This window comes from Neomonachus schauinslandi, chromosome 11, assembly GCF_002201575.2.
Source record: "Neomonachus schauinslandi chromosome 11, ASM220157v2, whole genome shotgun sequence".
Lineage (NCBI taxonomy): Eukaryota > Metazoa > Chordata > Mammalia > Carnivora > Phocidae > Neomonachus > Neomonachus schauinslandi.
This window is the reverse complement of record NC_058413.1, coordinates 12,788,304-12,811,984: the sequence shown is the minus strand read 5'-3', so window position 1 is coordinate 12,811,984 and position 23,681 is coordinate 12,788,304. Positions and strand designations below refer to the sequence as shown.

General features: G+C 53.2%; 1 protein-coding gene across 2 annotated transcripts; it reads right to left on the bottom strand.

The window, feature by feature from the left end:
* Nucleotides 1-2,234: 2,234 nt before the first annotated feature.
* Nucleotides 2,235-22,956, bottom strand: SLC43A3 (solute carrier family 43 member 3). Of its 2 annotated transcripts, XM_044919388.1 has the most exons (14): nt 22,942-22,956; nt 21,962-22,328; nt 21,596-21,725; nt 14,760-14,806; nt 13,299-13,375; nt 12,988-13,080; nt 10,678-10,817; nt 10,270-10,281; nt 9,286-9,371; nt 8,175-8,348; nt 7,864-7,983; nt 4,494-4,680; nt 3,732-3,855; nt 2,235-2,465 (listed from the first exon to the last, which is right to left on the bottom strand). In XM_044919388.1, exons 2-14 carry the CDS (start codon nt 22,143-22,145, stop codon nt 2,364-2,366), a joined length of 1,476 nt encoding a protein of 491 aa, XP_044775323.1. In that variant the 5' UTR covers nt 22,146-22,328; nt 22,942-22,956; the 3' UTR covers nt 2,235-2,363. The 2 variants fall into 2 exon arrangements, with proteins under 2 accessions (XP_044775323.1, XP_021540520.1); XM_021684845.1 differs by lacking the exon at nt 10,270-10,281 and having other exon boundaries at nt 9,286-9,401.
* Nucleotides 22,957-23,681: the final 725 nt, after the last annotated feature.

The window sequence follows — 23,681 nt, the reverse complement described above, 5'->3', positions numbered from 1 at the left end:
TAACGTTCTCATGGTTGAAGCGTGTATCTGCCTCATTCTTTTTTAATGACGAGCAGTATTCCATTGTATGCATACACCACATCTTTTTATCCATTCACCAGTGATGGACACCAGGCATCCTTCTTGAATTTAATATATTCCCTGTAATGATAGTGATCGCTGAGCACCTGCCATGTGCTAGGCACTTGACCTAATTTCTAATGCTTACAACAGCCCAGGGAGGCAGGGCTGGTTCTCCCGTCACACTGATAAAAGAAACCAAGATGTAGAGGTGAAGTGGCCCATCCAAGGTCCCACTGGTGACAGAGAAGGAATCAAAGATGGGTTGGCCTAGGCACCCCTCCCCTGGTCCACGTTCTTCCCATTGCACAACCGTCATCCCTCTACCCCCGTGTGCTCCACTCTCTCCTTCCAGTTGGCTCTGAGACCAGAAAAAGAAAGAATCCTCCCATTAAGTGACGGCTCATTGAACAAGCCCTAGCTGACACCACGTGGGAGGCCAGCACGCATTAGTCACCGAGCCGGGTGGCCACCTCATGGGGCTCATTGCCCAGGTGATGAGAGGTCGTCATGCAAGGGGACAGGCGCTGGTCACTGAGAAGGGTACGACCCACGGCTGGGAACACAGGGCTGCTAGAGAGCCCAAGGAAAGATTTTTAGAGGAGATGATATTTTGAGCAGGATCCCAGGGGACCAGGCAGACGGCTCTGGCAGAGGCAAGCCTATGCAGAAGAACGGATGTGCTCACAGACCTGGAGACCAGGAACCTGGGTCCATGGGGATGAGTTCTGTCCTCCTGAACATGGGAGGGGAAAAGCAGGGAGAGAGGTTGGAATCACACTGCGGGAGCCTGCCCGCCAGCCTGCCGTCTGAGCTGTGTCCTGTGGGCAGGAAGCCACCGAAAGCTTTGAGCAAGATAACAAGATAAAAGCCATCATCCGTTAACACTCCGGTGTCTGTCTTCAGACCCAGGTTCCCTGGCCCCTGGAAATGATCCTTCTGCGGTTCACAGCAGAGCTGGCTTCAGACTCCCGTACATCTTTGTACCCCCAGCACCTAGGACAGGGCCTGATGCAGGGCAGCAGCTCAATAAACATTTGTTGAATGAATGAATGAATGAATGAATGAATGAACCAACCAACCAATCAATCTGCTGGCCAGCCCCTCCCCGTCACCGGCCTCTCCCGGCTAGGTGGAATAATACAGCTAATGTGTTCCAAATTCTCCCACCTCGCCCACCTACCCTCTCTCCCTCACAGCCTGTCACCTTCTCCCTCCTTGCTACCCCTCTCCTTTCCAGTCACAAGTAGTAAAGGAACAAACGCTCATGTACTCCCACCAGGTGCTAAGCAGCAATTACTTCATTTTTTTATTTTTATTTATTTTTAGCAGCAATTACTTTAGATTCTCACAACCGCTCTCAGGGCCAGAAATGATGGACTACACCTTGCAGGTGAGGAAACTGTGATTCACAGGGGTTACAGGACCAGCCCAGCTGCTGAGCGGCAGCGCTGAGACGCCCAGGGGCCTTCTGCTCCCACGCAGGGCTCTCAGCTGGGGTTGGGGAGTGGGGGCGGGGGGAGGAAGAGGAGGCACAGGAAGGAATGGAGGGAGGGGCGTGGTCTCGAGCCCCTGGCCCCGGGACCAGGGGAGTGGATCGGGGTCTGAGGGCTCTAGCTCCACCTCTGAATCCAGAGAGCTGCAGCCAGATTCCCCCACTCCACTCCTGCGGCCATCCCCCAGGCTGCAGCACCCTCCGGGACGCACGCGCACGTGCACGCGCACATAGCAGCCCAAAGCCTAGAAAGCCGCACGAGGAGTTGCCTTCGGCAGAGAGGTTTTATTTTTCTCTAAGATTATTCCCCAGAGAAATGTTTTATATGATGCCCACGGTAAAGCGCGGAGGGAGCCACCTCTAAGTGCCGAGCGCGACGGCCAAGGTCATGACCAGCTCATTCTTCACCTGGAGGCTTGCCTGGCGCGAAGGGCTCGGCACACACAGGCTTAACGGCCAAAGAGGTCCGAAGAAGTAGGGGACACACTTCCTCCCTCATCACATCACCTCCCCTGAGACGAGGTGTCTACCAAAGTCATATGCTTCCTGCTCCGAAACCAAGAACTTCCGTGCGCCTTTGCTCAGGGCCTACAGGGCAGCAATCAGCGTGGTGCCGGATAGTCTTCTCTTGCGAATCCAAGCGTGTGCTAGCAGCTAAATGTCTTTTTTTAAAAACAAAAAAAGAAAGAAAAAGTAATGGCTACTTATCAGTAGCCTGCACAGGCCAAGTGCTCCTGGACGCGGGGTCCTCAAAGGTGGGGAAAGATTAGCAAAACATCGTTGGGGCTGGAAAGCGAGAGCTTCTGAGCTAGGCGGTAGCAGGAGAGCCCCATTCCTGCCGGCACTCCCAGTACACCATGATGGGGTGGACGAACGTCAACACAGTGGCAAGGATCAGCATCACGTTCACCTGGGGGAGAGAGATGGGGCAGGTGAGGTCCAGAACTCTGAGCGGCCCCACGAACAAAGGGGCCAGAATTGGGCCAGGTGCGGCCTCTACGTTCTCCTCAGACCCTACGGTGCCCCGGGGAAAGCCTTCAGTTATTCAGTTATAGGGGAGGAACAGTGTGCCCATTTCAGAGATGAAGAAACAGGTCTCGAGAGCACTCGATGACTTGCTCAAGGTCACAGGGGAAGTTGGGGACAGTGGCTAGAACACGCGTCTTCTGAATACAGTTGGAGTCGTCTGACACCACAAGCAAGAAATTCTCCCCGGTTTTTAGTTCAGTCCTGTTTTTTTCTCCCAATGACTGACTTAAACTGCTCTACACGTTGCTTATCTTTTTTTAAATGAGGCTAAGGGAGCTGTGCAATGGTCAGAATACTGAATTCAAAGTCAAAAGACTTCTGCTCCTTAGCTATGTGCTTCTGAAATGTAAGTCACAGAACCCAAATCCCCGAACCTATGTCTTCAATCTGCAAAGAGGTGGAGAGCCATGCCCACCTCCCACCTCTCAGAGCTGGGCCCACGAGCATCCCTCTGGTGTGGGGACGCCGGGGTGAGACCACAGAGCTCCTGCCCCTCGAACCAACGTTGGGAACCCGTGCGTATTGTTGCCCCAGAGCCGGGGCCGGGCTCAGCCTGCACCCACCACAAGCAGGAAATGTCTTTAAAGTTTTGGCTTTTTACTTGGAATCTGTGAGAATTTTACATTCTCCTCCAGGATATGTCTATGTGTTTCCCCACACATAAAAAATATTTTCTCGGGCGCCTGGGTGGCTCAGTTGGTTAAGCGACTGCCTTCAGCTCAGGTCATGATCCCGGAGTCCTGGGATGGAGTCCCGCATCAGGCTCCCTGCTCAGCAGGGAGTCTGCTTCTCCCTCTGACCCTCCTCCCTCTCATGCTCTCTGTCTCTCATTGTCTCTCTCGCAAATAAATAAAATCTTAAAAAAAAAAAAAAATTTTCTCCCCAAATCTCTAATAATATAGACTTTCTTGGAAGCCATGCCATGTTAGTTTTGCGGTTTCAGGTACCCCAGCCATAGGGCAGGGTACTCTGCTACCCCAGTTTGAGAAATAAGACCAAGGATGTACCCATGTGCAGAAACAGTCCTGCAGGAACCATCTCAGGCAGATTTGGGGCACCCCCTGCTGGGGCCCCACTGAGGTGTCCCAATCTGGATGTCCTTGCTGGTCTAAGGACAGGACCACGCCCCCCTCCCCCCAGTACTCACGTAGAGCGGGTCATTCTGGAGCGGGCCTCTGATGAAGGTGAAGATAGGGAACTGGAGCAGAGATACAATGGCTGATAAGGCCATCACCAGCCCAAAGAGCTTTCCAAAGTGCTCCGAAGGGAAACTGGGGAAAGAGACAAACAGGGTTCCAGTGAGCTCCCAGGACCCTCCCTCCAAGGAGGAACCTGGCCGTGGTGGGCCTGCATCAGCCACTTGTTCCCAAGTCCCCCGTCCTAGGCCTGGCTTCACCCTCCCACGCCCACACAGACCTTCCCCCCTTCACCTTGACTCAAGCCACAGGACACAGAGAAGGCACTGTGCGGGGACCCAGACACAGGCTGTGCTTGGAGAGGTCTCAAGGAAAAGACAGACGCATTAACAGACCACTCCATGCTGGATGATGCATACACTAGCAAAGGAAGCAAGAACAGAGTGCCGAGGGCACAAAGAAGGAAGACTGTCTCTTCCTCACTCTTCCCTGAGAGAGTTGAACCAGAAGTGGACCTTGGAGGGTGAATAGGAGTTCACCGGGTAGATAAGAGAGGCAGAGAGAAGAGCTGACATGAAGGCTCAAGTTCGTGAATGCTCTATCCCTTCCACCAGCCTCTAGCTCTACTTCACCCTCTACACCTGCTCCCAGACCCTGCCTCCCTCAGTGGACCACCCCCAGGTCCATCCTCACCTCCTGACTTCTTTACCTCCAGCACACTTCCCTTTGCGCTGGCACGTCCCCGTGGGGTAACGCAGCCCAAGCCCACTTACGCGAGGGTGAGGAAGGCAGCATTGCCCCCGTACAGGAAGGAGCGGCTGATCACTTGCAGGATGAAAGTGACATACTGGAGGGGCAGGATGGGCACCGAGGCACAGAGGGCGAAGCCCAGGCACAGCAGAGACGTCAGGGCCAGAGAAGGCACGGCCGAGCGGAGGGCCACCGTCGTGGCCGAGGACCCTGGTCCAAAGGGAAGAAGAGGCTGTGTGGAGGCGAGCACGGTGGAGGGCGGGGACAGGGCACGAAGATGGGAGAAAGGGCGGAGCCACCGTCCACCCACCGTCCAGGCAGAAACCGCTCCCTCCCAGTGCTCATCTCCAATCCATCAATCGGCGCTGATCATTCACCCCCTGAATGCCATTCAAATGCATCCACTGCTCTCTACCCCCACCTGCTGTAGGTCTCCATCAACGCACGCCTGGATTGTGACAGTGGCCTCCTAGCAGGGACCACGTGCTCTGGCCCCTCCACCCCACAGCCAGGTAAGCCTCGCTGCACTCGGGTGATGGCAACAGACCAAACAGCCGCCACCCAGCTGCCGCCCGGGCCAGGCTGCATCCACGTCGATGGATGGAAGGAAGGAAGGGCGTGGGAAGGAAGGACGGACGGAGGAAGGGGGGGAAGGAGGGGCAGCGGCATTCATCAGTCGTATTGTTTCTGATAGCACTGATATTGTGAAGCCAAGCGTTATGCACAAACTACATTTTTAAAATGCTGTATATGCGTATGTGTACATAGAGGGCCGCACGCGGCAGACGGATATACACTGTAAGTATACAGCATTGTTAGGAACGACGATCTTCAGAGGAAAAGAGACACAGATATAATATCAAGAGTAAAATCAAAATAAACTATGAATTAAAATATCAGTACATCTTACCTCTACCCAAGACCTAAAAGCACAGACGACCCAGGAGAACTGGAAGGCCGAGCATCCAGACTGCAGTCTTTAAATACCATTTCCCACTTAGCGGGACCCAGGGCTACTTGGAGAAACGGCTGTTTCAGGCCCGGGGCAGGAAATGCACCCCCTGAAACAGCCCCGAACATCTCACTGTGCTAGAGAATAAGACACTCTCTAAATCTGATGGCAGCGTGTTAAAGGATGCTGATTCTGCATTGGTAAAGTGCCTGATGGCCAGAGATGGACTGATTGGAGCATACAGAAGAATCATGACTGTCTCTTCCTCACTCTTCCCTGAGAGAGTTGAACCAGAAGTGGACCTTGGAGGGTGAATAGGAGTTCACCGGGTAGATAAGAGAGGCAGAGAGAAGAGCTGACATGAAGGCTCAAGTTCGTGAATGCTCTATCCCTTCCAGACTGAAACCCATCAAATATATTTAAAATGAGGCTTTAAAACAGAAGCTACGGGGGCGCCTGGGTGGCTCAGATGGTTAAGCGTCTGCCTTCGGCTCAGGTCATGATCCGTGGGTTCTGGGATCGAGCCCCGCATCGGGCTCCTTGTGCAGCGGGGAGCCTGCTTCTCCCTCTGCCTCTGCTGTTCCCCCTGCTTGTGTTCCCTCTCTCTCTCTGACAAATAAATAAAATCTTTAAAAAAAAAAAAAAAAAAACAACAGAAGCTACGTTAGGGGCGCCTGGGTGGCTCAGTCAATTAAGCATCCAACTTTTGGTTTCAGCTCAGGTCATGATCTCAGGGTCAAGCTTGAGATTCTCTACCTCTCCCTTTCTCTCCACCCCGCCCCACGCTCCCGCACTCTCCCCCTCTCTAAAATAAATAAATAAATCTTTAAAAACAATAATAATAAAAGAGAAATGACATTAAAAAGTAAATCAATTACTTAAATAACAGAGAAACGACAAGTCATCCCCCCCTAGAGGTTGCTGAGGCACCCAATTCGTTATTCTGAAACTGGTACACATAGGAAAAACCAAGCACTTACTTCAGGGTACAAAGCAGTCAATGAGAGAAAGCTTTTCTTTCTAGAGGAACTCTAGCAATTAAAAGCAGAAGGAAAGACAGAAATAGAAAATCTCCATTTTGCAATCCTAATAAAATAATGGATCCCGGCAGTGATCACCCATAGCTACTAAAATCATTACCCATGCAGCTGATGGGAAACTCTGTCCTGGGCGGATCAGACTGACAATGTCTGGACCCACCGATCAATCCTAACATCGTAAGAACAGGGACAGTCCGGGCCGGCGGGGGGCTGCCGCCAGGAGCCAGAGGAAGCCCGCAGCTCCACCTCCCAAGCCTGCTCGCCAAAAAATACTCAACGGCATCTCCTCAAGCCTCCAATCTGCCTGTTTACAGGAAATACCCAATCAGCGAAACATTTCCAAGTGATACCAAAAGATGCCAAATCCAATCTGGAGGAAATCTGATAGAACAAATGACCCAGTTTCTTCAACAAATAAACAACCAGAAAAACAAAACGTGGGGGGAGGGGAGGGGACGCACAGATTGAAAAAGATAGAGTAAGGCCATCAACGAAATAATGGCGTAGACCCTGTGTGCGTCCTAATGTGAACAAACCAACTAGGAAAAGGCATATTTGAGACACTTTGGGAAATCTGGACAGGACTGCGTGTTAGAGGGTGTTAAGGAATTACTGTTTTGTTTAATGATAACGATATTAGGGTGATGTTTCAATAAAAATGGTCTTATTTGTGAGAGACACGGACTGAAGTATTTACAGATGAAATGATCTGATGCCTGCAATTTGTCCTAAAATACCCCAGCAGGGGTAGGAGGGGCAGCACCGGGGAAGGGGGGTAACTCAGCGCCCCTCTGTTCCTCCAGGCACGTCCAAGGGTCGTGTCCATGCTCCTAAGCACAGCCACCTGCCTCTCCCCCATTCAGCCCCTTCTCCTCGGCGCCCCAGCCAGCTCAAGTTCCTTTTGGGGAGTCTTCAAGGTTTTGCTTGCTTGCTCTTCATCACCTTGACCCCACTGTATTCCTGGGCTGTTCTCCCAGGGCCCTCCTCTTCATCTCCTCTCTTCTTGCTCATCCTTCAGGCCTCGGCTTAGAAGCCACTTCCTCCAGGCAGCCTTCCGGGACATCAAGCCCATCCTCACCCAGAATAGGCTAAGTGCCCTTCTTTGTGTCCCCATCACCCCTTGTGAGCTGACTTCATGGATGGTGACGCCTGATTACTTGCCCGTCATTCTCTAGACTGAGGATGGCCTGAGAATGAGGGCCTATTGGCCCAGTCCATGGTGGAATCTGGAACTATGGCTGGCATATAACAAACGCTCATCGACTAGTGGATGGATGGATGGATGGATGGATGGATAGATGCAAGGAGAAAAGGATTAAGAACAAAAGAGAAGGTGGCTCTGGCCATGCATGAAGATGCCTCCCCTCCTGGTTCCCCGACCCTCTGCAGCCCAGGCCTCACCTGTGTTTTTGGCTTCCTTCTGGTACTTCTGCTTGAGCCGGTCCATGAGCAGACCGTTCCAGGGGGCACACAGCACCCCGAAGAACTGAGTAATGGCGAAGGCATTTGTGTAGGTGCTGACTGAGGAGGGCAGAGAGGGGGTGGGTGGTACAGCATTTCCAGCACTGCCTTGCAGGAAAGGACTCTCCCAGCCTGCCCTTGCCTGCCTGTCCCTCCTCCCCACACCCCTGCTCAGACTTCCTCCCGAGGATCCGCGCTGCCAGGTGGGGCCGCGCTGCCAGGTGGGGCTGCGCCCAGCCCCCACCACGCACCCAGCGCTCTGTCCCCGCCGGCCAGGTTGGTGAGCAGCGAGTTGAGGGTGCCGATGAAGAGGTAATGCCACAGCTGTATGACGGACAGCCACACCAGGTGGCAGGCAAAGCGCTGGGAGAGGGCATAACGCCAGAAAGAGCGGTGCTCCTGCTTCCTCCCTGGTTCCAGGGTCTCTACAGGGAAGGAAGGAAGCACCTGGGCATGAATTACAAGAAAGGAGGGGAGCGGGTGGGCAGGACCGTCTAAGGAGTGAACTCACCTCCTCTTCCTCCCGGACTGCAGATGCCTGCAACCAGCTCGTCCCGCCTCTATAGCTTTGTTATCCCGGCCCCACGACCCTCAGTGACCCGCCCACGTCCTCCTCTGTCCTGCTGAAACCCGGTCTGTCTTTCACAGCTTGGACTCAGTGACACTTTCCGTACCAGCACTTTCGTGGCCAGGACGGTGAAGAGAAAGACAAGGAGAAGAGAACGCAGACATTCGAGGAGAGGGGAGTATGAGGGGCGGCCGGCTACTGTCCCAGCGGCCCCACGTCCCTTCCCCTGCTTTCGGTACCGGGATCCCGAGTCTGTTCTGGAAGCCGGGCCCTGCCTCCGTTCTCATGGTCCAGGTGGGACCGTGAATTAGCTGTCCTGTTCCTCACCCAGGGCTGACCGGTTCTATCGCAGACCGGCTGTGATGTTAGTCTGGGGGTCCCCAGAGGCATCCGGGTTCTCCTCTTCCCGGAGCCTGACAAGTTCATGTTTCCCTTGGTTCTCTGAGCTTCCCAGAATCCTGTTCTCGCTTCTACCTTGCCAGCAGTGGTTTGTGATGTTTATAACCGAAGACCCAAAACAGACGCTGCAGGGAAAGGAGGCAGGGAGCGGGGAGGAGGTATGAGGAGCCGAGGAGAGAGAAAAGAAGGACAGAAAGAGAAGACGCAGAAGCCGTGCCCCTCTGTGGACCCTCCATAAGAGGCGGGCAGGGGCAGGGGTTGAGAAGCCCCTACAGGTCCTCTGACGGACCTTTCCTGATGCTGCGTCCCCGGGGCAGCTCCAGAAGCAGAGAACCAGGCCAGCCGCAGGGAGAAGTCAGGGTCCGAGGGGCAGATGGGTTAGCCGGGGGGCTCACCTTCCTTTGCTGGAGGGAACTCTTTGGTCTGCATCTCCACCTTATCAGACTCCGCTGTGTTCTTCTCTCCCTCAGTGGTGTCAGTCCTGGAGTGCAGGCTACAGACAGAGAAGCCCCTAGCCCAACCCAAGGACTGTGAGCTGAGCCTGAGATTCAGGCCGCAGGGAACAGTGCGGGGGCTCCTGAAGTTCACCGCACTTTGGAGACACCTGTCAACGGCCATCCCACCCAGGCCACAGCCCAGACCAGTTAAATGAGAATGCCTGGGCACGGGATCCAGTCTTCCAAATTTTTTTTAAAGATTTATTTATTTATTCTAAAGAGAGAGAGAGAGCAAGAGCGGGGGGCGGGGGCAGAGGGAGAGGGAGAGAGAAGCAGACTCCCCGCTGAGTGGGGAGCCCGACACGGAGCTTGATCTCACGACCCCGAGACCACGACCTGAGCCCAAATCAAGAGTCGGATGCTCAACCGACCGAGCCACCCAGGCACCCCCCAGGCTTCCATATTTTTTCAAAGATCTCTAGTGATTCTAATATGCAGCAAAGTTTGGGAACCACTGGAAGCGTGAGAAGAACAGGCAAGGCCTGGGTTCGAATCCCAGTGCTGCCTCCTCCTAATCATAGAAGTATGGCTCAGACTTAGCCTTTCTGAGCCTCTTTTTTCTCATTTGGAAAAAAGAGATAAGGATATTTATCTGAGAGGATTATTGTGCAATGCAATCAGAGGGCGCATGGGCAAATAGTAAGTGAGCAACAAATCAATGCCCCCACCACCACCACCCGAGGTGCTGACTGCAAAACCAGTTACACTTCTTCACCTCCCCTGTTCTCCAACCTCTGCAATGGGTCTTGGCAGCCCTGACGGGGTCCCCAGCCCCTGTATTTGGGCTGGCCCCAGGAGCTGCTTCCACCAAGACAATGCAGCAGAAGTGACGCTGGGCCAATTCTGAGAAACTCTGTGCACGTCTGCACGGTTTCTTGGAACCCTGGAACTAGCCTGATGGAGGAGGAGAGCCACGTGACTCAGACATCTTTGTCACCCCAAAGGACTGCCAGACAAACCCCATGTGAGGCCATCCAGCCCAGCCAGCCCCAGCTAGCCTAGCAGATGACCAGAGGCCTGAGCGAGCCCTGCCAACACCATCCAGGCCCATCTCTGATCAGCAGAACTGGCCAGCTACCCACAGACTCATGAAAAACAATAAATGCTGAATGGTTTAGACCACTGAGTTTGGGAATAGTTTGTTACACAGCAACAGCTAACTGTTGCTGCTGTCCTGCTGTCCTGGGACAGGTCTCCTCTGCCTTGCTAGCACATCTGTCCCACCCCTGGCTTCCCACCACAGGTCAGGCGGAGGGCTCAGGCCCACGGTCGCCAGATCACAGTGCTTACCCGTAGCTGTAGTTGGGGGGCAGTGGATAGGGGATGTGGCCTCGGGGCATCAGGAGGAAAGTGCGCCCTACATGCCAGGCACTGCACACTGAGAGGAAGATGAAGGAGGCCCTGAGGCTGACGCCCTGTTCATAAAGCAGCTGCAGAAGCAAGAGGAAAAGAGTCAGCATGACACCCATATTCATGGCAACATTATTCACAACATCCAAACGGTAGAAGCAAACCAAACGTCCACTGGCAGATAAATGGGCCAACGAACTGTGTGGCATACACATACGACAGGATAGCATTCACCCCAAAAAAGCCCTGACACAGGCTACAGTGTGAACTTGAGGACATCACGCTGAGGGAAATCAGCCAGTCACAAAGGGATCAATACCGCATGCTGCCACGCACATGAGGGGCCCAGAGCCATCCGAGTCGCAGACACAGAAAAGAGAATGGTGCTCGCCAGGGGCTGGGCCTGGGGGGCTGGGGGGGTGGGGGATAGGAAGTCACTGTTTAATGGGCACGGAGTTTCAGTTTTGCAAGGTTGCGAAGAGTTCTGGAGATGGATGGTGGTCATGGTTGCACAATATGAGTGACCCTAATGTCACTGAACTGTAGACTTCAGAATGGATAAGAGAGTAAATTTTATGTTCTGTGTGTTTTACACAACAGAAGAGTCAGTGTAAGCAGCAGGGGCTGGGACCCCAGCCCGTCAGAGGCTCTTGCCCTCCATCCTGAAGGCTGATCAAGGACACCTGACGCACACATAGGCTCACCCTCACCCCACGTTTCGACAGCTGGGGTGGGGTGGGGGGGAGGGGCACGGTCACCCATCCCCACAGCCTTGGAGACTCTCCTAAAGTGGCTTCTCAGAGATCTGCTAGCCCACTGCTTTTTTGTTTTATTTTTTTTTTTAATAGCAGCAAAGTCCTTTTACTTAAACAAAACTTCACACAAAAATTCAACTTATGAAACACATCAGCGGGAAGCGGCTCAGCCATCTTCCCCCTCATTCTCCTTGGTGACCGACCTAACACCGCAGAGAACCCCTCAGGGTTCCTCAACACCCAGTTTGGAAACCATTGATCTAGCCCACCTCCTCCTTTTACAGAGGGTCAAAGTGAGGTCCACAGAGGTGCAATGAACTGCTCAAGGTCAGAGTCAGAAGCAGCAAGGTCAGATTAAACTAAGAGCTCAGATCCTACTCGGACACTCTCTCTCCTTCCAATTCTAAGGAGACAAAAGAGAAAGGAAGGCACACCTAGGGGAAGGAGGGAGAACCAGGAAACTGGCTCTTGTACCAGTGGTAGAGAGGCTTGAGTAAGTGCCCCTGGCGCTCAGCCTCTGGGTGGCCCTCCAAGCCAAGGTGCTCATGGGACTAAGCTAGCTAGTCTCATGTCTTGTAGTGACTCCCAGAGATCCTCTTCTCTTCCCCCATAGCCCATGGGCTGTACCCACTGCCTCTGGCCTAACACAAAGCCTGGAGGGAAGTCCCAAGTTGGGCAGGACCTGCATTCTCTGATTCCTTCCACTCACTCATCCTTCGTGTCCTCCAGCTGGTGGCCTCATAATCACAGCATGGCTGCCACAACTCCAGCTATCACATCCTCCTACCACAACATTTGGAAAGAAAAATTGGGCAGGGGGACCAAGGAGAAAGGCTTCCTTTCAGCTCTGCTCTCACCTTCCATCAGGGAGGGAGAATGTCCCCTAAACTCTTCCAGGATACACACCCTTCATCTCATTAACAAGGACTGGAAAATATGACCACCTCTCCCCATCACTAACAAGGGGGAGAGGGATTGCCCCCGTTGGCTTAGGTCAATCAGGATTCATCCTCTGGGCTGGGCACCTCCCTGCCCAGGTAGAATTATTAGCAACGAAGAAGGTGGAAAGACTGTCAGGTCAGGTGGGGGCCGCTAACAGCACTGGAACAGCCCAGCCCCCGGATCCCCAACACCAGCCTTTGGGAGAGCTGGAGAGGCCTCTGTGTCTGCCCCTGTTGCTCCCACTGGCCTCCTCTCACCTTCTAGTCCAAACCAGAAGCTCACAGGCGCAAACACCCCCCTCCACGGGGCTCCCAGCCTCTGCCCAACACCGACCCAAGTGCATCACAGCCTCTCCCCAGAAATCCTAGGTAGGTGTAAAGAGCTTAATCACTACCAGGGGATGCTCCAGAACCAGACAGGTCTGGGCTCCAAGTTCAAGCGCCATGTTTACTGGCTGCAGGAGGCTTGAAGGAAAGAAATCAGGCAAAGTTCACAAGACAAGCATCTGGCACATGGAAGCGTGCAATACAGGTTGCTCATTGGTATTTTTTACCTTGATGACAAGGAAGACTGCCGAGGAGGAGTCAAACGCCCCGTTGTAGAGGGTGATGATGGTTGAGCGGTGTTTGCCAAAGAGGTTCCCAACCTAGAGAACAGAGGCGTCACTTCTTCCTGAGCTGGTTCTTGCCATCCACGGGGCACGTGCCAGGCCCTCATTATACCCACACCCGCCTTCATCCCGGGAGCTACCGCCCTGGCTCGAGCCGGCCGCACTGGAGGTAGCCCGCACAGAATGGCGCTTCTCCCTCCCTCCACCCTCCCCGACCTCCAGCCAGGTGCCCGGGGGTCAGGGCGGGCTCACACCTGCAGGTTGGTGATCAGAAACAGGATTCCTCCCACGGTGAGCATGGGCATGGCCAGGAAGAGCAGCAGGGCTGAGTCTGGAACAAAGACAGAGGTGGGGTGGTGTCACAGTGTAACCCAAACACAGAGCCCCAAACTCTGGCTCCCACCTTCTCCAAATTCCCAACAATCCTGGTGGCAGGGCCCCAATTCTAGCCAGCCTGCTAGCATCCTTTGAGGACCTTAAGATAGTGGTCCTGACCACTATCCTGCCGAGGGACCCTGCGGAGGTCTCCTGGGCCCAAAGGTGGTCCTCGGTCTGTGGCAGGCCTGGCTGTCCACAGGCAGAGGCAAGACTCTAAGTGAAGCCACTGCTCCCTTCGTTCATTAAACCCCAAGCAGCCCCTCCATTCATGCTTGACACTGTTGGGGAGAGAAGCCTGGATTCGGCCCCCAAGCACAGCTTCTAATTCACTGCAGGACTTGGAGCTGGATTCTGATCTGTGACTCGGTCACCTCATCCGTTAAATGGGAATCACAGTCCTGGCTCTTTCCATCTCATGGGGTGCTGTGAGAGCGGAACAAGAACGGCCGTGAACTGTGGTTCCCTGGTCCATTAAACCCGGAGCGCTTCCTGGGTGCCAGGCATCATGCTCGGCCAGCAGGACCGAGACACCGGGAAAGAGCGTGTCCCACTACAAGTCTTGGCAAGGCGTCTCTCGGCCGCCCGTCTTCTCCTCCCCACGATGCGAGAAGAGGAGAATGAATCAGACTGAAATTCTCAGACTTTAGGAGTTTTCTCTGTCCATCAATCAGTAAAATGTGAAGCAAAAACTGCTGACTACAATAGGGCTGTCAACTTTTGCCCTACTAAATAAGGATATTTTTTAAAATGTAGGTATTAAAAAAATAAAAAAAGGTTAAAAAATAATTTTTTTTTAAATTATAGGGTTTTTTTTAAATAAAGGTTATTTTTTGGGGCGCCTGGGTGGCTCAGTCGTTGGGCGTCTGCCTTCGGCTCAGGTCATGGTCCCGGGGTCCTGGGATCGAGCCCCGTATCGGGCTCCCTGCTCCGCGGGAAGCCTGCTTCTCCCTCTCCCACTCCCCCTGCTTGTGTTCCCTCTCTCGCTGTGTCTCTCTCTGTCAAATAAATAAATAAAATCTTTTAAAAAAATTTAAAAATAAAATCAAGGTTATTTTTTAAAATAACCCTCCTTCATACTATCGTTTTTAAGAAGAGAACACGTTAACACACACCAGAGGAAGGACGTAATCTTTCGAATAAATTCTCTCTGAAGCAGTCCCTCCATTGTCCTTATTTTTTGCATTTCTCAGTTGACTAGACTGGTTTCATAGACCAACAATAACCCCCGCAAAGATCCCCTCGAGCTCAAAGCCTGCGGACCTCATCACTCTCTGCACCTGCCCCACCCAGCAGGTGCCCCTGAGCTTCATCCCTCCCACCCACCTGACAGCACTCACCTGCAGAGGTGAAGGCTATGGTGAGTGTGGCGCTGGTGTAGAGAAATCTGAAACGTACAACGGGAGATGGAAAGTGTTGTCCAGAGGGCAGAGTAGAGAGAGCCAAGGTCCTCCCACGTGGGGTCCCAACAGCCCAATCCCTTGGAGAAAGGGATTAGTGCCCGGTCTACAAAGCAAAACTTCTGGGTTCTAATTCCTCCTCACTGTGTGACCTTGGGTAAGGCACTGTCCTTCTCTGTGCCTCAGCAGCCTTTGCTATAAAAGGAAATGACTGGACTGATTTAGAAGTTCTAGGGCACTGTGATTTCAGGACCACATTCCCAAGCTTATGGGGATCTCTTAGCAGTTTGGGGATCTTGCAAGGCATGGGATAATAGAAGCAGTGCCTAAGTGTGATGTTCTGATTTATAATAGGAAATATACATTTGGTCCCTGTCCCCAGTGCCTGACACAGGGCTCCTAAAACACCTGTAAATTCTTCAGTGGTAAGAGCACTAAGAGCATCTTTGTTCCGATCAGGTGACTCTGGGTGGGCTCCTGGATGGCTCCTGGTGGGAGCTGGTCGCCAGAAAGACCAAGCCATAATTAGACACTTGGAATCTTCAGCCGGGCCCGCCCACTTCTGCAAAAAGGGGAAAGGGGCTGGAAAAGGTTAATAAGTGATCAAGCTGGGGCGCCTGGGTGGCTCAGTCGTTAAGCGTCTGCCTTCAGCTCGGGTCATGATCCCAGGGTCCTGGGATCGAGCCCCGCATCGGGCTCCCTGCTCAGCAGGAAGGCTGCCTCTCCCTCTCCCACTCTCCCTGCTTGTGTTCCCTCTCTCGCTGTGTCTCTCTCTGTCAAATAAATAAAATCTTTAAAAAAAAAAAATAAGTGATCAAGCTTACATAAGGAGAACTTCTGGGCTGGTGTATACAACCACATGCCAGGAGGATGACACACCCCAGACGCCACCAGACCAAAGTTCTTGTGCTTGGGAACTTCCCAGACCTCACCCTACATATCTCCCCACCTGGCTATTTATCTGCATCCTTTATCATATCTTTTAATAAACTGGTAAACATACGTAAATGTTGCCTTGAGTTCTGTGAGCTGTTCTAGAAATAATCCAATCCAAGGGAAAGGAGGTCATGGGAACCTCTGGTTTGTAGCCACATCAGACAGAAGTTGTGGGTAAACTGGGGACCTATCCCCTATGATTGGCATCTGAAGTAGAGGGCAGTCTCATGGGACCCAGCCCTTAACCTGTAGGATCTGAGGCACTCTCCAGGGAGACAGTATCAGAACTGAGTTACATTGTAGGACACTCAGCTGGTGTCACAGAATTGCGTGGTTTGGGGAGACTCCCCACACACGTCATGACGGAATGTGTCAGAAGTGAATTGTTCTGTTGAAAGTCAAGGAGAAATGCAGAAGGAGGTATGTAGGATTTTCCAATAGAGTTGGTGTTGAAGTGGGATTTGCTAGAACGGCCCAGGTTCAAAGAAACTTGTGCTTCGAGGAGAGAGAGGGGATGAAGAGCCCCTGGCTCCTGGGTGACCACGGGGTGACCCATGGCGTGGAACAGCAGGTGCCCTGCTATCAGTCACTAAAGGGAGAAGTTACCAATTTGGCATTCAGAAACGGACCCAGCTCCCAAGGAGTGGGTTCACGGGATGCACGGGAAGGGCAAAGTAATAAGCAAAAGCTGAAAGATACAAGCGCTCGGTTATTGTGATCCATAATAGCTAACACGAAATTGAAAGAGAGTGCCGGGTCAGCCCTGCATGCTAGACCAGGGTCAGATGTGGGTAAGTCAGAGCTTTGGCCATTAGCCTCGAAATCACCTCCAAGGGAAAAATGATGCAGGAACAACCAAAAGTCCCTCTAAGACCTCTGGTTCCCAAGAAGGTCGTCAGTGTGGGAGGAGGAAAGAACTCAACCGGGGGGGGGGGGGATGGTGCCATGCGAAGGAGCTGGTACATTTTGTGGAAGAGTATCCTCAGCTTCCCAGAGAATCTTCCCTGAGATGGAGTGGGAGCGTGCCTAATTTGAGGGCTGTAGTATCTTTGGTTTTGAATGCTGCAGAGTGGAAGGGCATGTCCGGGTTGCTGCAGGACCTAGAGCTCACGCGTGATCCACACACACAGGAGGCTGTCCCTGGGGGCATAGATAGGGGCCACTGTAAGGTCCCATGCCCCGTACAAAGGGAACATCCCAGATGGAACAGCCCATAGGCTTTGTATGCTAGCCACGTGGGTGTGGCTTTACGGTGACCTGTGTCCAGGTCGTGGTAAATGCTGTGGTGAAGGGGACCCCTTTCATGTGGGCACCCCATAAAACCCATTGCTGCAAAAGGGAAAAACCAGTTTGGGAAGGCTTACTGAGTTTGCTGGCTCAGTTTCCCCTCCTGGGTCTTATAGGTGCTAATAAATGTATTAGGTTAATTAACAAAAGAATGGGGACAGGCAGAGGGGAGAATCAAGAGACTGGTCTTAGGGTAGACATTTTTAAATGGTTATTAAAGAATAAGGGAAGGGGCACCTGGGTGGCTCAGTCATTAAGCATCTGCCTTCGGCTCAGGTCATGATCCCACGGTCCTGGGATCGAGCCCCGCATCGGGCTCCCTGCTCGGCGGGAAGCCTGCTTCTCCCTCTCCCACTCCCCCTGCTTGTGTTCCTGATCTCGCTATGTCTCTCTCTGTCAAATAAATAAATAAAATCTTTTTTAAAAATAAAGAAAGAAAGAATAAGGGGAATAAAGCAAATATTGATGGGAGTGGAACAAAGAGGAAACAGAGGAGAGTCGTGGGTTCACCCTTTTGGGGGGAAATCTCCAGAGGGTTATAGAGATGTAAGATAAATGAAACAGACAGTTATTGGGGTTAAAAAAAAAAAAGATGTTAATACAGCACTGCCGAAGGCTGAGTGGGCCAAAGGGACCCCTGCCAGCCCCCAGCATTAAAGTGCCTGCAAACAAGTCCAATCTGTTTGTCCCCAGTTTGAAAAACGTTGAAAGCCAGAAGACAGAGAGATCATAATGAGAAACCCAACCAGCAAGTGCTGGGGGCAACGGTTAAGCAGATTGATCAGGTTCCAGACGGACAGAAGGACCAGGCTCCCTTGACTCTACCCCTCATCTTGGCCCCGAAGCCTTTTGCACAGGAGTGGCCAAAATGGGAAGGGAGTAGAGAAGTTTCCAGGGCTCCTTGGTAAGGGAAGCGTCAGCCGGGCCACAGGCTTCAGTTAGACTGAGAGCACATGATAACGTAAGAGTCGGTAAGTTTATGAAAGCTGGAATGTTGAAACATGCTCTCCATAAAGAAGTTGCTGTCTCCTTTCCCTGATGTTTCACAACTAGATACTACGTCTGGCTGGGAACACCTCACCCACCTGACGGCAGAAACCACCTGCTGACCAAGTCCTAAGGAGGTTGCGGGGAGGAAGGTCAGGGTTACTGGAAGAAAGGTAAATGTTTATAGGAGAACCGGTATGTCTGAACAGGCTTCCAAGAAGAGGCTGTGAGTCCTTTAGGTGACTGGATCATGGGGCTGGACCCTGCGCGTGACTGGCTTCCCCAGCTAGCGCTCTGGGACAGGAGGTGTCTAAATCCAACCTTCCTGTCAACTGGACATGTGCACTGGGAGCCAGTAAGACTGCCCGAGCCCAGACGGTGTGGGAGAGAAGGCAGAGTGCTGGTCAGGCACGAATTCCCTGTGCCGTGACCCTCTGGGGAGCCCTCACTGGGGCTTATGGCAAAAGTCTGTGGTCACCTCCCAGCAACAACTACTGGGACCTTGGACAAGAGAATTTCCATTTCCGGGGCATTTATCATCTTCCTATCAGACACTAATTGAATCCACACAGATAACTGAAGTACAAAAAATGATCTTCAAACATGAAAGACCCACAATGTCTAGGATCGTATCGGAGAAATGCACTAATGGGGATGGCAATGCACAGAAGAATTCCATACTAAAAATAGCAGTGGTAAGACAGGATCATGTCGCCTGGGGAATTGCAAGGATGAGATACCACGACCAGGGAGCCTCTTCCACCCCCCCCCCCCCCCCCCCCCCGCAAGGACTGACTCTGGAATGTGTGGGGAATGGCTGGATTCTACTGTCACTTGGATGGTGCCCTATAAAGAGCCCCCAGTTGACCAACACAGAGCTACTTGGCTGTGTTCCAAGGTGAAGGGACAATGACATCCTGTTCGGAAGGCCATCACTCTGATCCAAAAAGGTAGAAACAGATCAGCTCAGTGGGCTGAAGGAACCTCATGCTGCTGTCCTAGTAGAGAGGAAAGAAACCTACCGAGGAAAAGGCCCCTACGTTCAGGTCTTTCGGACCCGCAGGCAGTGGCCAATGGCCTGGCCATTCGGTCCTACAGGACGGCAATGGAAACTTGGCCATACGGGGCACAGACCTATGGAAATCACTATGGCATTTGAGGGGTGCATGAAAATGGGAGGACTAGTATGTTCGAACAGGCTGTATGTGAAGTGGCTGCCTCTCTCTCTCTCTCTCACCCAACCGTGTACGAGGGATGGACACGGTGTCTGAGTGGGGAATGGTTCCCCCATCAGTGTTGTGGTTAGAGGAACTTCCCCTCATGCTACGGTCACAGGACCAGGGCTACCACTACCAGGGCTGGAAGCAGAGATGATTCCTAAGCAAGGAAACTAACTGTGTTCTTAACCATTATGTTACGATTCCTAAGTGCCTGGTGGGGCAGGCTGTGAGCCTTCCCTCTATCTGCCAAAATTGGGACAAACAGGGAAGGCAGCCATCTTGCCTGGTGGGAAAGAGAGCCCGCTTAGCTCTGCGTCAGGGGTAACCTCGCCCTACCGGAAAGGGAAGACACTTGCTGGACGAGTATTCCAGACCAGCACAGTGGCCAAACCCAACATCCCTTCCAAAGGCGGAAGAGTTACGGTATCAATGGAGAGAAGGAAAATCAGAGAGCAAGGGAATGAATAAGCAGGTTCTACAAGGAGGGAAATCCAGTACTAGGTGAACACTCCAAAAGAGGCTCAGTGCAAGAGAGGATCTTGTCTCTTCGCTCAATTATACCGGATGCCTGAAGGGTAAAGGGATATATTGCTGAGACCCCTCCCGCTTTTGGACCCTGACAAGATCAAATGGAAGCCTGTGAGCATAAGCGTCCCAGGGAGACATTTTCAGATGGTATGATGATGGACTGGATAGTTACTAATGACTGAATGTGTTTCTGTTAATCTGCCATTGCCTTTCGACCTTTATGATCGTTTCTGCTACAAGGGATCCATGTCCGGAGACCAGGGGCTGCACTGCAATATTGTGGTTTACACAAAGAAAAACATATTTGGTCTTTGTCCTAAGTCCCTGACACAGGGCTCCTAAAACCCTTGTAAACTCCATGATAAGAGCAAAAGGAGCATTTTTTGTTCCAGTGGGGTGACTCTGGTAGGTTCCCGGATAGCTCCCAGATGGGGATTGGTCACCAGAAAGACCACGGATTGGTTAGGATTAGAAGTTTGGGATTTTTTTGGCAGCCCCTCTCCCCTGCCCCACTTCTCTAGAGAGGGGAGAGGGGCTAGAAATGGTTAGTAATTGATCAAGCCTACATGAAGAAGCCTCCATAAAATCCCACTAGGATGGGGCTCAGAGAGCTTCCAAACCTGTATGCTTTCATCTGTATCCTTTATCGTATCCTTTAATAAACTGGTAAACACGAGTCTTTCCCTGAGTTCTGTGAGCTGTTCTAGCAACTAATCCAGTCCAAGAGGGAGGAGGTCATGGGAACCGTGATTGGCAGCCAAAGCAGACAGAAGTTGTGGGTAACCTGTGGGGGGGACCCACCAACTTGCAATTGGCATCTGAAGTGGGGGCAGTCTTGTGGGGCCCAGCCCTCAACACACAGGATGTGACACTCTCCCCAACGAGATGGTGTCAGAACTGAGTTAAATTGTAGGACAATCAAAGAATTGCTTGGTGTGGGGGAGAAACCCACACATTTGGTGACCAGATGTATCAGAAGTGAGGTGTTGTATGTGAAAGTAAAAGAGAAACACAAGGAAGACCGAGTTTTTCTTAACATACGAAGGCTGGAGAGGAGGCAGGGGCCAAAGGAAGGGGTGGGAAGAAGAGGAGACCAGGAGCCAAGCCAAAGACAGACTGAGATAAAGTCATTATACACCCAATGGCTTACAGAGCAGGAACTTGCTTTATCAGCCAGCCCTCCGGTCCCTCTGTCTGATAACTCATTTTCCATATATCTGCCAGGAGCCTCCTGCCCTTGGTCCTATTAAGGCCTTGGCAGGCCACTGCTCATCACTGAAGCTGGCTGGCTACCGTGGCATCCTGTCTGAGCAAGAGGAGGTCCCTTCCCCTCCATGAAACCCCCACTGTCTCCGCTCCAGTGAGGGGGTCAGGAAATCCCACCATCGGGGATACCCAGGAGACCTTACTAAATCTCTAGGGAATGACGGGGTGGGGGGGGGGGGAATGAGATGACAATTAAGCCTGAGGGACCTGGATGAGAAGCCTGGTAGGATCCCTGAGTGACAATTTTCAGTTCCCCTATTCAGTTCCCCAGGCATCAAGCCAGCCCTCAAAGGAAATTGGCCTGTGCTCCAGCTCAATTTGAATACACAATCACATTGAACAAAGGAAGAACAGGGCAAAGGTAAGGGGAGTAGGGGTGCAGAGAGGAGGGTGGATCTAGACAGAGTCCACATCCTGTGCTGTTTCTGACAGTTGCTGGGCCAGGGCGGGGCAGGGCTGCCCTGTTGCCCAGCTGGGTCTCCTCCAAGCATGGCTACTGCTAGAGGAATCCGTCTTGCCTATCTCTGCCCAGGCCGGGCCTTTGGGACTTACATGGCTATGAGACGAGCCACGGTGGTCTTGAACCTGTCAAAGATGAAGCCGGCAGGGAATGTCATGAAGTTGTTCATGAAGGACCCCAGGGTAAAGATGAGTGAGAACCTCTCATCCTGGGCTTTGCAGTCTGGAGGAGAGAAAGGGAGATCTCAGGGAGTTGAAACGTGACAGCCTCAGGGGCTGGTACTTCCCTCCCCAGGCACCTCCTAGACCAAGGTTGGGGAGTTGGTGGGGAGGATGACACTCCTCACCTCTGACCCCAGAAAAGCTGGCACTGTGGGGGGGAGGGGGTGGGGGTAGAATCCTCCCACCCCTTCCTACTGCCTGGGAACCACACTCTGCTTCCCTAGAGGAGTCCCTTACCAGCCTCCCCTGTGACATTGCCCATCGGCCCCACAACCGGTTCACATAGCTCCTCAAAGTAATGCTCTGTTTTGAAGACAAACACCAGTGATGCCCAGCCGAAGAGGACTCCTGCAAAGCCAAGGCATTCCAGCAGCCCCGTCAGCAGGGTGGCCACTCGAAGGGGCAGACCCTGGCCTGGCATGGCCTGAGGTGGAGCCGATCCCCAAATCTCAGCGAGGGCCTCCCGGGCTGACCACAGGCACTTCAAGGGCTGGCCTTTGGGCACTTGGAAAATTCCTCTGGCAAGCCCTTCTGTTCAAATAGGCTCTGGTTCTGGCTTTTTTCGGGCCTGGGCAAGAAACAGCGGTGGGCAATTCTCTGGATCCTGTAAAAGAAAGCAGAGGCTGCTTGATACAGGGGACTTGTAAGAAAAGTAGAGGTGGACAAAGCGTGCTGGGAAGGGTGCAGAAAGGGCCAACTGTTAGAACAGCTGCAAAAAGCCTCGCTACCCCACAATGGCAGCACCTGGGGATGCAGAAACCGAGCCCAGTTCTGAAGACTGTCCCCCAAAATAGAAACAGCAGCGACTGGGGTGGGGGGCGGTGGTGACACTTCACGGAGCTCCTCGCAGGCTCAAAACAACCTGGCAAAGTTAGCTGTCTTGTCTTCTTCAGTTTACCGACAAGAGAATAAAAGCTCCATGGGATGTTATCAACTTGCCCAAGGTCACATGGGCTAGTCAGTCACAACATAGGCCAGTCTAAAGCCCAAAATATCCACCTCCAACAGGACCTTCCGTGACCCTCTGCCGAAAGGGCGCCGCGGGGCCCGCGCCCCGCCCCCCCCCCCCCGCAGGCCCGCGCGCACCTGCTCCTGCACGCGCACCCCGTCCGGCCCGCGGGCGCCGCCCCCACCCCCACCCCCACCCCCGCCCCGGGCCCATGCTCTGCGGGGGTCACCGGCCTCCCGCCCCGCGCCTCGAGGCTCCGGAGCCCTACCCGGCAGGCTTCCTCACTGGCACTCCCGCGCCACCCACGCCCCGCGCCTTTTGGATTCGCGCTTCTCACCGCCCCTCCCAGCCCCGCCCTCACCCCCCCGCCCCGTCCGGAAGGGCCCTGACTGGCTGGGCGGTGTCGGGGGAGGTCCACCGGCCCCGGTTCTCTAGCACTTCCTTTCCGCCCCGCTCACCATTTCTCGAGCGTTTGTCCGCCCAGGCCTGGGATCTTCGCTCCGTTACCTCCCTCCGGCCCCAGCCGCGCCTGTTGGCATCTCTGCATCTTTCTTGATCCTCGTTCAGCCTCCTGGCCGCTTCGCTTCTCCTCCTTCCCCTAACCAAATTCGTTTCAAAACTGTGGCTCGCACGGGCAGACCCACGGAAAAGAGCACAAACACCCAGCACACACGGAGGACACAGATGGCTACCTGCGGACGCACACACGCACCCTATTCCAGGTGCTTTACCTTGCCCGCTTGCGTGGCCACAGAATACATGTTTGCCCATTGGCCCACCAGCTCAAACCTCGGTCCTGATCTCAGGCTCCCAGGGCTGCCAAGCAAATCCCTCGCACAGAATCAGAGAGCCGAGTACCAGGACTGAACAGCTTTCCAGAACCCAGCCCCACCCCCGCCCTGGTGGGGTGCCCCTGCCTTTTCACTCCCAAGGATCCCTATGATTACTCCCTGCCTCACCCCCAGCCCAGGTTCTGAAAGATTTTACCCACCAGACTGCGTTAATTAA